Source organism: Brienomyrus brachyistius, chromosome 12, assembly GCF_023856365.1.
Source record: "Brienomyrus brachyistius isolate T26 chromosome 12, BBRACH_0.4, whole genome shotgun sequence".
In the NCBI taxonomy this organism is placed as follows: domain Eukaryota; kingdom Metazoa; phylum Chordata; class Actinopteri; order Osteoglossiformes; family Mormyridae; genus Brienomyrus; species Brienomyrus brachyistius.
Genome location: NC_064544.1, coordinates 6,774,393 through 6,790,673, shown reverse-complemented (window position 1 = coordinate 6,790,673; position 16,281 = coordinate 6,774,393). Strand labels below are relative to the sequence as shown.

At 50.8% G+C, this 16,281-nt stretch overlaps 1 protein-coding gene across 4 annotated transcripts in view; it reads left to right on the top strand.

Moving 5' to 3' along the window:
* Nucleotides 1-16,281, top strand: part of LOC125705092 (zinc finger protein basonuclin-2-like) — a 74,746-nt gene that overhangs the window by 24,222 nt on the left and 34,243 nt on the right. For all 4 annotated transcript variants that reach the window (XM_048971443.1, XM_048971442.1, XM_048971445.1 and 1 more), the window contains 2 exons: nt 9,795-9,897; nt 13,495-13,730. In XM_048971443.1, the coding sequence (XP_048827400.1) occupies nt 9,795-9,897; nt 13,495-13,730 (339 nt within the window). The remainder of the gene's footprint in view (nt 1-9,794; nt 9,898-13,494; nt 13,731-16,281) is intronic.

Here is a 16,281-nt window from a genome sequence, read left to right as displayed (position 1 = left end):
CAGGGCTGCCCCCCCCCCTCCCCCCCATGTAGGGGTTCACGGGGGCCTTCGTGGGAGTGGAGGGGGTGTTCACTGGGAAAAGCATAAGCATGTTTGTCTTGGCTAGGAGGAACCTTTTGATAAGATGTGTTGATTTGTGTACTGCGGGGAGAATGTGTGACCGGATTGACAGTGACCTCAGTGTGTGTGTGTCTGTGTGTGTGTGTGTGTGTGTGTGTGTGTGTGTGTGTTTTTTAGTGAGTGAGAGAGTATACACATACTCTCTCACTCACTAAAAAAGTCAGACAGTGTATGGAAAATAATATCACAAATACCTAATATGCATTTTCTTATACCAAAAGCTATATGAGAAGAGTATATCATATTTTTACTATGAATTTATTGCTTATTTTAAAAATATTATGTCACATGTGTTTAACTGAAACAAATAACTTGAGGGTCCGAGTGAAAAGCTGCAATGATAACACGCCTCAGGACGGGATTTAATTAAGTGACCTGAGGTGAGTGGTTCATCGAGGTCTGGCAGCTTCCATCAGCAGTGAATGTGTGCCCCTAAACAGCACGCGCTCCCCGGGCTGAGTGCCAGCCCCTCGCGCTGCTGCTGTTAGCAGCCTGTGAAATCAAACACTACAGTGACGGTGTGTTGAGAACGAATGGGAATCAATCGAGTAAAATCCAAAGAGGTCAGCTAAATGGAGGGCCAGGACCAGCCCCTCATCGGCAGCACTGCACACCGGGATTTGCCTGCCAGTGCCAGCCGATGCAGAAAAATATTAAAGGAGGGAGAGGCGCGGCGCTTGCAGGCTTCGTTAGGGGTTTCTCAGGGGTTTCACAGGGGTTTCTCAGGGGTTTCACAGGGGTTTCTCAGATCACAGCTTAGCATCGCGAGCAGCCGTCATATTTTGACCCTGTAATCGGGCAACTTCTTGGAAGGCCAGGGATCACGGGGAACATTCTACAAGAGGCTGTGGAGCGTGAGCATCTAGGTTCGTGGACTTGGGGATGGAAGGGGCTAGTGTGGCTCTCGGGGGGGAGGGGGGTTCTCTGTGGATCCTGTATCACACGTGGCGTCGGAATGCTCCAGTCATGCACGCGTGTTCATGTGACGAGACGTATTGCTGAGGGGTGCCCTCCTCTGGTGGGGTCATGCGGGGGCAGAGAGATCTCTGCCTGTGGGGGGGGCACTATAGGACAAACACCATGCTGCATATCCCAGCTACAGTTTGACATTTCAACTTTCAAAAAAGGCTTTAATTCATAGACCTATAAAATGGCAGAGATCAGGTCCAGAGAATCAATATTTATAAGATTAAAAGATACTTATATAATTGCACTGCATTTGTTAGAAATGGAATCGTTTTGATTTGCATGTTTGTGAATTTTGTATAATTAATAATGACTAAAGTCCTTCGAGCCCAATTACACCTGTGATGCCACTGAATCATGCATAAAAATAACGAAAAACAACAGTTGCCGATGTTTAGGGAATATCATAATGATCTCTGTCAGCATGCAAATGCATACAAGGAATTTGCGGATAAGAATTTGCGATTTTAAAATGCCTGAAAAGCTTGATCTTCTCTTGTTGTCTTGTGTGCGGCAGACGCAGGCCAGTCTGCCTGGTCATTTACTGTGGAAACATTTACAAATGGCCCGTTTAATCCCCCCCAGTCCGAGTCCTCACTGGGTCTGCATCAGTAACAGTTTAGCTGGGTGAAAGTGCCTTGTTACTGTTCCTGTTTAGCTGTTATCTAAAGCTGGGTGGCGTTATGTGAATAAGGAACAGTCATTCTCATCATCATTATTATTATTGTTGTTATTCCTTTTTTCAGTTTTTGTTGTTATTGCCACTAGATGGCTGGGTCTGGATGGGATAGCAGCCCCTTTGACAGCTCCGTGCCTGTCTGTCATTATGCCTGCCTTCAGCATGTGATGCTCTCACTCGCGGTAACAGCGAAGGGCTGCCCCGTGCCCAGCTGCATGGGAGTGGCCATCTTAGCCCGCGCCGACGCCTTGCTTTGTTTCAGCGTGAGCGCATCTTCGTGCATGCATGCGTGTGTGACGCCGTGCGAGGGAAGACATCTTGTGTTTTCCCTTAGCTCAGCACATCAGACTTTCTGGAGCTGCAGTCCTGTCAAAATAAAGATGGCTGAGGGGCTGCAAAGGGAACGGCCTGCGAAAAGGGATAAAGAGAAATACGGCTTGGGGGGGGGGGGGGGGGCAGAGGGGGCCCGGCTGACCAAAACCGTGCGGCAGGGCACTCCAGCTGGCAGCACTTAACGCCTCTTGCAGATACGTGTGTGCTCCAGTCGTTAGCAAGGCTCTGGCTTGTTATTGTTAGGATGTGGAGGAATTATGGGATGCTGGGGCGGGGGTAACTGGCGGGCGGGGGCCCGGGGCATGTTTTCTGAGATGGTGACAGCTTGTAGCGCTAATGGCTTAATTGGGCGAGAGCAGGGTAGCGTTCACACACAGCGCATCACTGGGCCATACTGGGAGCTCACGGGTGGTGTGTAGCTGGGCCATACTGGGAGTTTCAATGCACCTGTACGTCTGCAAATGGCAACTAAAGGATTTATCATTATGATATTTTTGGGTTATGTGAGACTGGCACAGTGCAGAAGTGTGGGAACCCATGGTGCCATGTGTATGTGACATTTGGGGGTTTCCCGTGCAGGTACCAGTATGTGACACGTGGGGGTTTCCCGTGCAGGTACCAGTATGTGACACGTGGGGGTTTCCTGTGCAGGTACCAGTATGTGACACATGGGAGTTTCTCATGCAAGTACCAGTATGTGACACATAGGGGTTTTCTGTGCAGGTATCTATATGTAACACACAGGGGTTTCCCATGCAGGTATGTGTATTTGACATGTGGAGGTTTCCCATGCAGGTATGTGCATGTGAGATGCAGGGGGGTTCCTGTGTAACCGTACTGGCAGTGATCCACAGTCCAGCACAGGTGGTGACACTGTGATCCATGAAAAGGCCAGCTGTGTAAGGCTGGGCCATGGTGTGCAGCAGCTGCTGGCTAAAACGTACAGGATCATAAAAGAGGGCAGGAACTTAGTTTCTTAGTTTCTTAGTGTTTATTTTGTCGCTTTTTTGGCGAGATGAAGTTATGCAGAGCACAGCAGATATCAGGGTCAGCCAATGAAATGGATGAGGGCGCATGGCGGCGTTAGGGCAGAGGTGTGGGGGTGGGCACGCAGTCTGCTCTTTCTTTGGAGAGCCCCCCAGCATGCTTTGACTCCCCTCCTCGCTCGCGCTCTCTATGAAATGTGTTACTGTAAAAACCCCCGTCAGGGGGGGCTGAAAATGTCAAACTAAGTGCCTCTTTCTGATGCAGCGGTTCAGTGACTCTCATAGGCTCGGACTCGTGGCTGATGGTTCAGGCCTTAAAGTGATAAAATGATGTCAGAGCAGAGGATGCCTTACGCTTAATGGGCATTATAAAGTTATGCTGTTTATGTCTTTGGGATTTCAGAACAAAAGGTGCGTTTGATGGTATGAGAACCCATTTATGAATCAGAATGCTACCAGACGACCAACGTAAGGCTCTGAAGCGGGCCATGGGCTTTGGTGCGTGTCCAAAGCGCCCGCCTCCTCCCACTGGGGCATGTAGCATCCGCGTAGGTCGGGGTGTCCAGCGAGGGCGCAAACGCCACTGCTGCTCCCCGTCCCTGTAGTCAGAGCTCTGTTGTTAGACAAAGACAGGTTCAGACCCCAGATTCTTGCGGGACCCTCAGTATGGCTGGAGTCTGCGATGAAGCAGCGGATGCAGAGCTGAGAGGATCCACACCTTCCTGGAAGCTCCTTCGGGCCACGTTGCTCCATGCGTCGCCTCCATCGTGCATTTCGCTGTTTCTGAAAGGATCTCAGTGGCATTCAGTGGAGATACTGTGCCGTTCTGGACACCATGATCTCACTTGTGGTCCCAGGGGGAATATCTGAAACTGAATTTAGTTTATTCTATGCTTGGATTATGGGATGATAATATTATGGGGTGTTCTAGGGTGCTGTGGCGACTGGGTGGCTTTTTAACGTCCTTTTTAAAACGCCATGTTGTTCTGATTCGCTTCCTCTGCACACTCTGTCACTCCCTTTAAGGCAGGTAAACTGTAACTGGACCTGTTATGGGTCACGTGTAATTCAGGGGTTATTGGGTGTATCTGTGTGACACAGTGTGTATTCACAGGCTAGTGGGGGGGTGGACTGGCTGTCTGTAGTGCTATCTCACAGTGAAGCAGCTTGCTTAATGTCCTCTAATTTGCTGTCTCTTTAATAGACAGATATGAGAAGCATAATTAGCAGCAGACACATTGAGGCAGTGATTAACAGCGGCAGCAGTGGCAGACAGCAATAGCCCCCCAACTGTGCTATCAGCATCCACGACGGCACCCACATACATGCAGGGACACTGCAGTCTAGCCATCACCTGTACGTATGTGGTTCACTATCCCCGTCACTGGCCAGTCATAGTCCTGTACATGTGTGGTTCAGTGTCCCGTCACCGGCCAGTCATAGTCCTGTACACCCGTGGTTGACTATCCCCGTCACCGGTCAGTCATAGTCCTGTACACGCGTGGTTCAGTGTCCCGTCACCGGACAGTCATAGTCCTGTACACACGTGGTTCAGTGTCCCGTCACCGGACAGTCATAGTCCTGTACACGCGTGGTTCAGTGTCCCGTCACCGGACAGTCATAGTCCTGTACACCCGTGGTTGACTATCCCCGTCACCGGTCAGTCATAGTCCTGTACATGCGTGGTTCAGTGTCCCGTTACCGGTCAGTCATAGTCCTGTACATGTGTGGTTCAGTGTCCCGTCACCGGACAGTCATAGTCCTGTACACGCGTGGTTCAGTGTCCCGTCACCGGACAGTCATAGTCCTGTACATGCGTGGTTCAGTGTCCCGTCACCGGTCAGTCATAGTCCTGTACACGCGTGGTTCAGTGTCCCGTCACCGGCCAGTCATAGTCCTGTACACGCATGGTTCAGTGTCCCGTCACTGGCCAGTCATAGTCCTGTACATGCGTGGTTCAGTGTCCCGTCACCGGCCAGTCATAGTCCTGTACACCCGTGGTTGATTATCCCCGTCACCGGTCAGTCATAGTCCTGTACACGCGTGGTTCAGTGTCCCGTCACTGGCCAGTCATAGTCCTGTACACGTGTGGTTCAGTGTCCCGTCAACGTTCAGTCATAGTCCTGTACACGCGTAGTTCAGTGTCCTGTCACCGGCCAGTCATAGTCCTGTACATGCGTGGTTCAGTGTCCCATCTCTGGCCAACCATCGTTCTATACATATGTGATTCAGCTGGCCATAGTGTCATGGGCTGGCTACCTGTTTTGCAGTGAGGAGTTATTGTGCTGTTTAAGAAACAGCAAAAGGGAAAAACAGTGCAGTCTCTCTCGTGCAGGGGGACAGGGTTATCCTCACATTCCACATTCGCTTTTCAGCGTGAAAACCCAGCAGCGACTTCCCGCCCCGGAGCCTTTGCTCAGCACGCCCCATTTGTGGTCAGGACCAAAGCCGATCTGTGACTGCCGGGAACCAGGTGTGTAGGCTGGCAGAAGTAAGAGTGACCTGGCAAAGTGGATGGTGGAGCTCTGTGTGATTCACGTTAATCTGGGAGTATTCGCTGTCGAGTTACACGCTAAGCTAAGTGGCCCCTGTAAGAATGCAGCGTAGTGGATGTCAGGCAGGGACCCTTCCTGCTGCTGTCATGGTCGGCCCGGTGCACTGGGCCTCGCCAAGCTCCAAACCCGAGGAGCAGATTCAGGAGGGTGGGGCTGGCTAGAAATTTGTCAGCTGAGGCATTGGGCGGTTTTCATCTCAGGTAATTGGATAACGTGTGGCTGAAAGCAATGTCCTTCTAGAGGGCTGTCTTGAACCCTGGGATTCATTTATTTTGGCTCTGTGGCTGGGACCAGATCCACCTCAGCGGGATCAGCCAGGAATGGGAATGCTCTTGCTGAGAGCTCTGGGGGGCTTGTAGTCAGCACCGGTGACATGTGCCTCCACTTTTGTCTTGCAGATCTGCACTACGGTCACTGCAGGTCATGTGATCACTGAATGGGCCGGTGATTGAAAGGGGCAGGATTTTTGATTAATGAGAACAGAATCACTTCACTTGTATTCTGTTTGATTAGTATTATTTGTTATTTTTTTCATCACAATCAGTGTTAATGCATGTTATGTGATTGGCACAAGACATCAGAGGAGTCTGTGTCAGGAGTTCAGTGGTGAAAATGCAACAACAGAGGGGTGCGGGGCGCAGTGCCCAGGATCCATCCTGGGGGTGTGAGGGGCGTGGGATCCAGGCTCCGGCCTGCGGGTGTGCGGGGCGTGGAGACCTGGGTTCATCCTGGGGGTGTGGGGGGCATGGATCCCAGAGCCCATCCTTGGGGTAGGAGGTGTGGCATAGAGCCACAAGCGCAGAATCACTCCCCAGAGGGTGTCCGTCGGGCGCTGGCCCCAGAGGGTGTCTGCCGGGCGCTGGCCTCTGGCCACCCAACCTGCTGGCTCATACTTCATGTTCCACCTGTTTCTGTTCAGCTCACCTCTTTACTGCCGCTGTGACCTGCTGCTCTGCGGAAGCTTTCAGCTTCTGCCAGGGTACAGAGTGTCTGTACAGAGGCTGCAATGGTGAGCTTTTAGTCACGCTGGGACACACAGAAATGCGCACACAAACACACACACACATTCGTATGCATAGACACACGCACACACACAGTTGCAGAGACACACACACATGCACACACACAGACACAGACACACACACACATTCATATGCATAGACACACGCACACACACAGTTGCAGAGACACACACACATGCACACATAGACACACAAACACACACAGACACATGCACACACACACAGACACACAAACACACACACACACAGACACACACACAGAGGCTTTATTTCTCACATGATCAGATGACTTAGGAAGCAGAAATATCTTAATGACTGAATAACCAGTTTTTTTATGATGAAGCCTTTTGCCAATAGTCAAAAAAGAAGAATCACATTTTTAAAAAGAGACAGTTTATCATAAACCGTAAAGCATAAGCTATTACAGCATCTCCAGATGTGTCCTAAGCCTTGATCCTGGGTAGCTTCTCCACATAGGACAGCTTGTTTCCATCGCACGGTGCATCCCCCATATGATGGCTTTTATCTGTTCATTGCGTGCTGAGAGCGGTGGGCTGGGAGAGCTCAGGATAAGGGCCTCTGCCCAGAGATCCATCCAGTGGGGAGTCTGCTCCAGCCACTCCTCATGCCAGCTAATAGTCATTAGCCTAAACGGCAGCTAATGGTGGTGGGTTGCCACTACATCACTCCACTTAGCCTTCCCAGCTCACTGTCCTTGCTGCTTCACCTGGCAGGTCCTAGAAGGCTAACGGGACTATGCCACGGCGAGGTTAACGGGGCTAAACTGTACTATGCTATAGCTAACGGGACTAAAGTATACTATGCTATGGCTAACGGGACTATGCCATGCCGAGGCTAACAGGGCTAAACTGTACTATGCTATAGCTAACGGGACTAAAGTATACTATGCTATGGCTAACAGGACTATGCCACGGCGAGGTTAACGGGGCTAAACTGTACTATGCTATAGCTAACGGGACTATGCCACGGCGAGGTTAACGGGGCTAAACTGTACTATGCTATAGCTAACGGGACTATGCCACGCCAAGGCTAACGGGGCTAAACTGTACTATGCTATGGCTAATGGGACTATGCCACGCCAAGGCTAACGGGGCTAAACTGTACTATGCTATAGCTAACGGGACTAAAGTATACTATGCTATGGCTAACGGGACTATGCCATGCCGAGGCTAACAGGGCTAAACTGTAATATGCTATGGCTAACGGGACTATGCCACGCCAAGGCTAACGGGGCTAAAGTATATTATGCTATGGCTAACAGGACTATGCCACGCCGAGGCTAACGGGGCTAAACTGTACTATGCTATGGCTAATGGGACTATGCCACGGCGAGGTTAACGGGGCTAAACTGTACTATGCTATAGCTAACGGGACAATGCCACGCCGAGGCTAACAGGGCTAAACTGTACTATGCTATGGCTAATGGGACTATGCCATGCCGAGGCTAACGGGGCTAAACTGTACTATGTTATGGCTACGGGACTGTGCCACGTTGAGGTTAACGGGGCTAAACCGTACTAAACAGGGCTATGTCACGCCGATGCTAACAGGACTACACTGTACTATGCTATGGCTGACGGGACTGTGCCATGCTGAGGTTAACAGGGCTACACTATACCATGGTATGGCTAACCAGAATATACTATGCTGAGGCTAACAGGGCTAAACTGTACTATGCTATGGCTAACGGGACTATGCGATGCTGAGGCTAAAGGGGCTACACTGTACTATGCTATAGCTAACGGAACTAACATTTCTCCAGTTTCCAGTGCCGTGGAGGGACTACATCCCCCTTATGATGGCTTTTATCTTTTCATTGCGGGCTGAGAGCGACAGGCTAACATTTGGCTTTGCTCTTTTAATATTCACCTTTTCAGACTTTCGGCCCATCGTGCTGGTGTTTTAGGAGAGATGTTCTCCTGGAAAGCCAAGCGTGCTGCAGATTTCCCCTCTCATCCTGCTGTAATGTATTCCTTTTCTTGGTGGTCGACCCCAGTCGCCATAGCCAAGCCTGAATTCCATTTTCATTCATTAATGATCAGCCTCACACTTATTTACTTGTCTCCTCGCTGGAGCCAGTTCAGTCCGGTTGTTATTCCTGGACTTGATCCTGGCCTCAGGGTGCAGTGCGGCTGGGTCCCCGTGGTCTGCCCGCTGCTGCTGTACCCCTAGCGGTTTGAAACCCCTGAGATTACATTGATTGGTGATAGTACACTAGGCTCGACAGTGCTTGTGATCCTCCATAATTGTTAGTAACCCCATCTGTGGGTGTACAGTGGGTTGGGATTCTAAGTCTAAAGCTTACAATTTTACATTGAAACTGCTTATTTAAAGAGCTGTGCTGTTACTTAGTACTCAGAGCACTGGACACTGAATACCTGGAGTCGTACGGTCAGCACTCACACTTGTTTCACTGCTACAATTTGACGCATTGAGGCAGAGGCAGCTGCTTGCTGATGGAGTGTGTGTGTGTACATGATAACACCGGGCTGCTGGACTGTCTGAAAAGACTAGAGCCCTATAATAAGTACACGAATGTTGTAATATTGTGTTCTATTTGCCGCCGGAACTCGGTTTCCGAATACTGAAGCCGGAAGTGACGACATGCACGCTCCTGTTTCTCAGAGATCCGAGAAATATTTCGGAGCAGCACAGAGGATCCCGAGTTCAGAATCCAAGATGGCTGCGCCCTTTATCGACAGAAGGGACAGTTGTAGCTTTATACTGTTTAAGCACTACTTCTTATTTGTGGCTCATTAAATCGCTCAACTTATCTGTGGACGTATTGTTAGAGTTTTATACGTAAAGCACCATGCGTAATATGTTATCAACTGATATTGCTAACAATGGCTAACAATTAAATCAAAATCTTGCTTTTTGATATGGGTCCCTGGTATTGCTAAATGGCTTTCCGACTTCTTGTACTGGAACGCGTTTGATTCGTATGTGACGTCATTCCGAGTTCCGACCTCCAAGGTAAATGGAACGCAGCATAATTGTTATGTAAGCTGCAGCTGTTCTGTTGCATTTCCTTCTGTCTGTGCTACAGGGGGTGCCATTTTCCACCTGAAGCATGGCACTCACTGCCCTTCCTTTGATCCTTGTTCTACAGGCCATCCGCTGCACGCTGGTGAACTGTACATGCGAGTGTTTCCAGCCCGGCAAGATTAACCTCCGCATGTGCGACCAGTGCAAGCACGGCTGGGTGGCCCATGGTGAGCATGTGACACACTCTGTGACACTATCCTCACTGCATGTACCCTACGTGTTTACCTCTATCCTCACTGCATGTACCCTACATGTTTACCTCTATCCTCACTGCATGTACCCTACGTGTTTACCTCTATCCTCACTGCATGTACCCTACGTGTTTACCTCTATCCTCACTGCATGTACCCTACGTGTTTACCTCTATCCTTACTGTATGCACCTTACCCCCTTACCTATATCCTCACTACATGTACCCTACATCCTTATCTCTGTCCTCACTGTATGCATCCTACACCCTTACCTCTGTCCTCATTGTATGTACCCTGTACCTTTACCTCTATCCTCACTGCATGTACCCTACATGTTTACCTCTATCCTCACTGCATGTACCCTACGTGTTTACCTCTATCCTCACTGTATGCACCTTACCCCCTTACCTATATCCTCACTACATGTACCCTACATCCTTATCTCTGTCCTCACTGTATGCATCCTACACCCTTACCTCTGTCCTCATTGTATGTACCCTGTACCTTTACCTCTATCCTCACTGCATGTACCCTACATGTTTACTTCTATCCTCACTGCATGTACCCTACATGTTTACCTCTATCCTTACTGTATGCACCTTACCCCCTTACCTATATCCTCACTACATGTACCCTACATCCTTATCTCTGTCCTCACTGTATGCACTGTCAGTGTGCGTGTCTGTGACGTGCCACTGCATACAGTTTTTCCAGTTTTGGTTTTACTTTTGTTTTTTTTACATACATAAATAAGAGAAAATCCTTACATGTCCTTTATTTATAGAGATCATTTACAGAGATTTCCAGAAATGCAGTGAATAAGCAAATGCACATCCTGTGACAGTGACCTGAGCGTGTGAAGCATGGACTTCTTTGCACTTTCAAACTCCTGCGTGCGTTTTGGGTAAAATGAGCAGCGTCTGACTTACGGGGGAACAGTCACTAAAGTAAATGGTCCAGTGGAAATCAGAGTGTGTTTCCAGATCAAACGCAAGTTTTTATTCAGCCCTCAGCTGTAGTGACACATCTCACAAGGTCAGTATTTCCACCAAATCTGTGAATCACCGATCATCATAACGTCAGAGGGCCTAATAAAATACCTCTTTAGCCTCATATTTAGAAATATCCTCCATCTGTCTGCTGTCTCTGCAATCTGCTTCTGAGGTTTTGATTCTGGGGATTAAATAAATGTAATTTTGTGTTTTTAGCGCAATATATTTTCAAACCTACCCCTAAGTCTCGAGTGGTAATCTTAAAGGACCTCTGGTAACTGCTGTGTGTGGATGGCTCCTCTCCCTGACTCAAACACCAATTACCATGAATCCTTTTCCTCTGTCCTGGGTAAATGTTTTATAATCTTTTCCTTAAAGAGACACAGTTTACTTTCTTGTGCAGATGTATTCCTTTATTAACATTCTGCAACTTTTCTTCCTGCTTATACTGTCTTTCACTTCCCCGGTCTCGTTTAGTCCTCCTCCTTGTTTCAGTCACACTGCGTGCTGGTGCTCAGTCCCGCCTGTGGGTGCTGCTCCTCACAGCGGCATTCTGGGGCCCCCAGCGTGACCCCTGGCACGGCCAGCAGGGCCTGCTCCTCACAGCACCATTCCGGGCCCCCGGTGTGACCCCTGGCACGGCCAGCAGGGCCTGCTCCTCACAGCACCATTCCGGGCCCCCGGTGTGACCCCTGGCACGGCCAGCAGGGCCTGCTCCTCACAGCACCATTCCGGGCCCCCGGTGTGACCCCTGGCACGGCCAGCAGGGCCTGCTCCTCACAGCACCATTCCGGGCCCCCGGTGTGACCCCTGGCACGGCCAGCAGGGCCTGCTCCTCACAGCACCATTCCGGGCCCCCGGTGTGACCCCTGGCACGGCCAGCAGGGCCTGCTCCTCACAGCACCATTCCGGGCCCCCGGTGTGACCCCTGGCACGGCCAGCAGGGCCTGCTCCTCACAGCACCATTCCGGGCCCCCGGTGTGTCCCCTGGCACGGCCAGCAGGGCCTGCTCCTCACAGCACCATTCCGGGCCCCCGGTGTGACCCCTGGCACGGCCAGCAGGGCCTCCTCTTCCTATCACATCCTGCCGCTAATCCAGAGCCGTGTCATATCCTGTCATTTTGGGCACCATACAGAGTGGAGCTTTCAGAGCCCCGGGGTGCTGGGTGTAGAATGGCCAAGCTAAAGCAGCCATGATTGAACCACCACAAAGGTGGATTACAGAAAAAGAACACAAATTCCCCAGAATGAAAGAAGAAGCTTCTTAAATTATTTTGACATATTTTTATTGCCTGAAATGTTTATCTGTTCCTCTCCTGGTTGGAGAAATATGAAAACTATAAGTATTTAAGCAGAAAATCAGTCAAGCCATTTTATTTATTTCATTGCCCAAGGACACTCTCACAAAGCCTGGTTAGCAGGGAAGTGAAAGGCAGCTACGCCTCTGTGTTTGATTCTGCTAGACAGTGTCTCCTGCTTGTGGCCGGGGGGCAAAGGAGCGTCGTCCTTATACCTCCCTCCTGCCCCGCCCCCGAGTGAACTGCTGGGACACGAAAAGACAGAGAGAGGGGGCGCTAAAATGAAACACCTGTTTGGCCGTATGGGGGGCAAATAGCGACTGATGCGGATCCCCGCTGACTAGCGGCCTGGTCCAGCACGCCCTCTTTGTGATTCCGACACGCTGACACACACTTCTTCATTTTTATTACACCCTGTGTGTCTGCAAGGATCTGCTGTCAGGTGTTAGTGGTGTGTGTGTTATCGGGGTGTGTGCTACGCTGTGCGTGTTAGTGGTGTGTGTGCTACGCTGTGCGTGTCAGTAGTATGTGTTAGTGGTGTGTGTGTTATCGGGGTGTGTGCTACGCTGTGCGTGTTAGTGGTGTGTGTGCTACGCTGTGCGTGTCAGTAGTATGTGTTAGTGGTGTGTGTGTTATCGGGGTGTGTGCTACGCTGTGCGTGTTAGTGGTGTGTGTGCTACGCTGTGCGTGTCAGTAGTATGTGTTAGTGGTGTGTGTGTTATCGGTGTGTTGCTCTTGGAATTAAATCAGACGTATGACGGCAGTTTCCACACAGAAATGTCCTGAGTTGGTTTAGCCCGTATGAAAGCGCGGGGCTTGCTCTCTGGCCTCTGTGTCTCACTCGGCCACAATCATCGCTGCTGTTATGAAGCAGATTTCTTCGTATTCCTTTCCAAGAAAATTCCAGCAATTTCGTCCTGTTTTTAATGAGGTTTGAATGGGGCGATGGTGGTGCAGGAGGTAGTGCTACCGTTTGAAAACCGGAGGGTTGCCGGTTTGAGCCCTGTTTCCTCCTGACCCCATCGAAGTGTCCTTGAGCAAGACTCCCGGTGAGCAGGTTGGCACCTTGCATGGCAGCCGCTGCCACCGGTGTATGAATGGGTGCATGAATGGGTGAATGTGAGGCACTGTATAAATGATATCCATTTACCATTTAATTTTTGTAACATTCTGCAAAATAACATAAATAAAGCCTGAGAACTTCAGAAAGTGACATGGCCACAACAGGGGAGCCACCTGCTTAGGGAGGGGGTGTTTAAAGTGTGCCTTTGTCTCCCCCCCAGCGCTGGATAAGCTGAGCACGCAGCACCTGTACCACCCGACACAGGTGGAGATCGTGCAGTCCAACGTGGTCTTCGACATCAGCAGCCTGATGCTGTACGGCACACAGGCGGTGCCGATCCGCCTGAAGATCCTGCTGGACCGGCTCTTCAGCGTGCTGAAGCAGGAGGAGGTGCTGCACATCCTACATGGCCTGGGCTGGACACTACGCGACTACGTGCGAGGCTACATTCTGCAGGTGAGCACAGTGGCAGAGAGGAGGTGCTGCCGTGTGATTTAGGGGGCGGGGGGGCAAGGGTCACCCCAGAAAGCTGTGTAACATTAACAAACCCCGGAACATGGACGGATGGATGAATGGATGGATGATAAATCTGCAGTAATGAGGGGCCCTGCCTAGTTGGCCTTCGGGAATCAGAGCGGAATCAGAGCCGCTGCCTAATCAGGACCCTGCTGATTTCTCCTTCCTGTCTCTGGCAGAAGCGGCATGGCGCGGCTATCCTGCACTTGCCATTAGCACTGTGTTGTGAGCACGGGCGGCTGTCCTGCACTTGCCATTAGCACTGTATTGTGAGCGCGGCTATCCTGCACTTGCCATTAGCACTGTGTTGTGAGCGCGGCTATCCTGCACTTGCCATTAGCACTGTGTTGTGAGCACGGCTGTCCTGCACTTGCCGTTAGCACTGTGTTGTGAGCGCGGGCGGCTGTCCAGCACTTGCCGTTAGCACTGTGTTGTGAGCGTGGGCGGCTGTCCAGCACTTGCCGTTAGCACTATGTTGTGAGCGCGGGCGGCTGTCCAGCACTTGCCTTTAGCACTGTGTTGTGAGCGCGGCTGTCCTGCACTTGCCGTTAGCACTGTGATGTGAGTGCGGGCGGCTGTCCTGCACTTGCCGTTAGCACTGTGTTGTGAGCGCGGCTGTCCTGCACTTGCCGTTAGCACTGTGTTATGAGCACGGGCGGCTGTCCTGCACTTGCCGTTAGCACTGTGTTGTGAGCACGCTGCTCCTGTTTTTTTTTTTGAGGCGATGTGTTGGCAGAGCCGGACACTGAAGCCCCCACCATGCTGGGGCCCCCTCCGTCCGAGCATGATGGCACGGCAGTCACACAGCTGGTTTATTTACACCAGTATACCTAGTAGTTCCCCGTAATCACATTCCACTGAATTTATCTTTCCTTCATTACATTAAGATCAACTGGCAGCAGCAGGATGTTGCGGCCACAGAGAGCCACCTCTCTTTGTGAAACACGCTCACTAGCCACCTCTCACACTGAAACACGCTAACTAGCCACCTCTCACACTGAAACACGCTCACTAGCCACCTCTCTTTGTGAAACACACTTACTAGCCACCTCTCCTTGTGAAACACACTAACTAGCCACCTCTCTCGCTGAAACACCCCAACTAGCCACCTCTCTCGCTGAAACATACTAACTAGCTCCTTCTCTCGTTGAAACACACCAACTAGCCCCCTCTCTCGGTGACACTCTGTAACTAGCCCTGCTAGTTAGTTTCATATTGAAACCCACTAACTAGCCCCCGCTTGTGCAAAAAACCTGCTAATGCTAAAATTCGCTAACTAGCTGACAGTCATGATGATGAAACCTGCTAACTAGCCCCTGCTTGTGCTAAAACCAGCTAATGTTCAAACTTGCTAACTAGTCAGCACTCAACTAGCACCCCCTAAGTAGCTGTTACTCACGTCGGTATGGGATCGTTCATCCGACTGAGCAGCTGTCTCACCTTCATACTTCACTACATGTCAGAGATGACATATTCAAGGGCTGTGTGGGAAAAATATGCCGAAGCGTGACAAAGGGATTCGATCGATGTACATTGGATAACGAGCTGGTGGTAATGCCGCTAATTAATCCCTGTGCTTTGCCGGAGTCCTGCTCCCTTCTCCACCTCGTTTACTTGTCAGTCACCTTCTTCCTATTTGTTGGCTCATGCTCCTCTCCGAACAGCAGCATTGGCGGCGCACTGACAGGTCGCGGATCGCCCCCGGTGATGGAGGAGGGGCCGCGTGCTCCTGAGCCGCCATGTCATGAATATTCCCAAAAAGGCTCTGGGAGACAGTCGGGTGTAACAGGATCATAGCGCCGACAAACAGCCTGCCATCATCTAGGGGGGAGACCCTGGAAGGAGGGAAAGAAAGGCTCCCAAGGCCTATGTTGTGAAGTCATCTTCATCTGAAGGTCTTGGTGTCCATCTGGCCGGCTTTGTCTTGTTGGTGTCCAACCTAATTGGCTTTGTCATGTTCGTAACCAGTCTGTCTGACTTTGTCTCGTTAGTGTAAAACCTGGCCGGGTTTGTCTTGTTGGTGTCCAACCTGGCCGGGTTTGTCTTGTTGGTGTCCAACCTGGCCAGTTTAGTCCAATTGGTGTCCAGCCCAGTCAGCTTTGAATGTGTAAAAACAGAATCTGCAAGCTTCACCTTGTTTGATTGATTGGTCCATTGATTTCCTACATTTTGTTTCATTAGCTGATTGACGGCCCTACTTCTTCCTCTGCCTCAACCCCCTCATCACCGTCCCACTAAGCGCTCCCCCCACCTGCCTGTCCTCCCGATGACAGGCCTCGTTTGTGCTTGAGTAACCCCAAATTTGAATCCTACCATTTGTGGCAGCCATGCCATGCTCAGCCGCGGGTTACAGCTGTTAACGACTGGCTTATAGCTAATCCTCCTGCGCTCCAGCTGTCTCCCAGGTAGCGTGTACCTGTCACAGCGGATAAGTCTACAGGGCTTCCCCCAGTGACGGCGCCCGTCACGCGTCTCCGGCACTCGCTGGGAG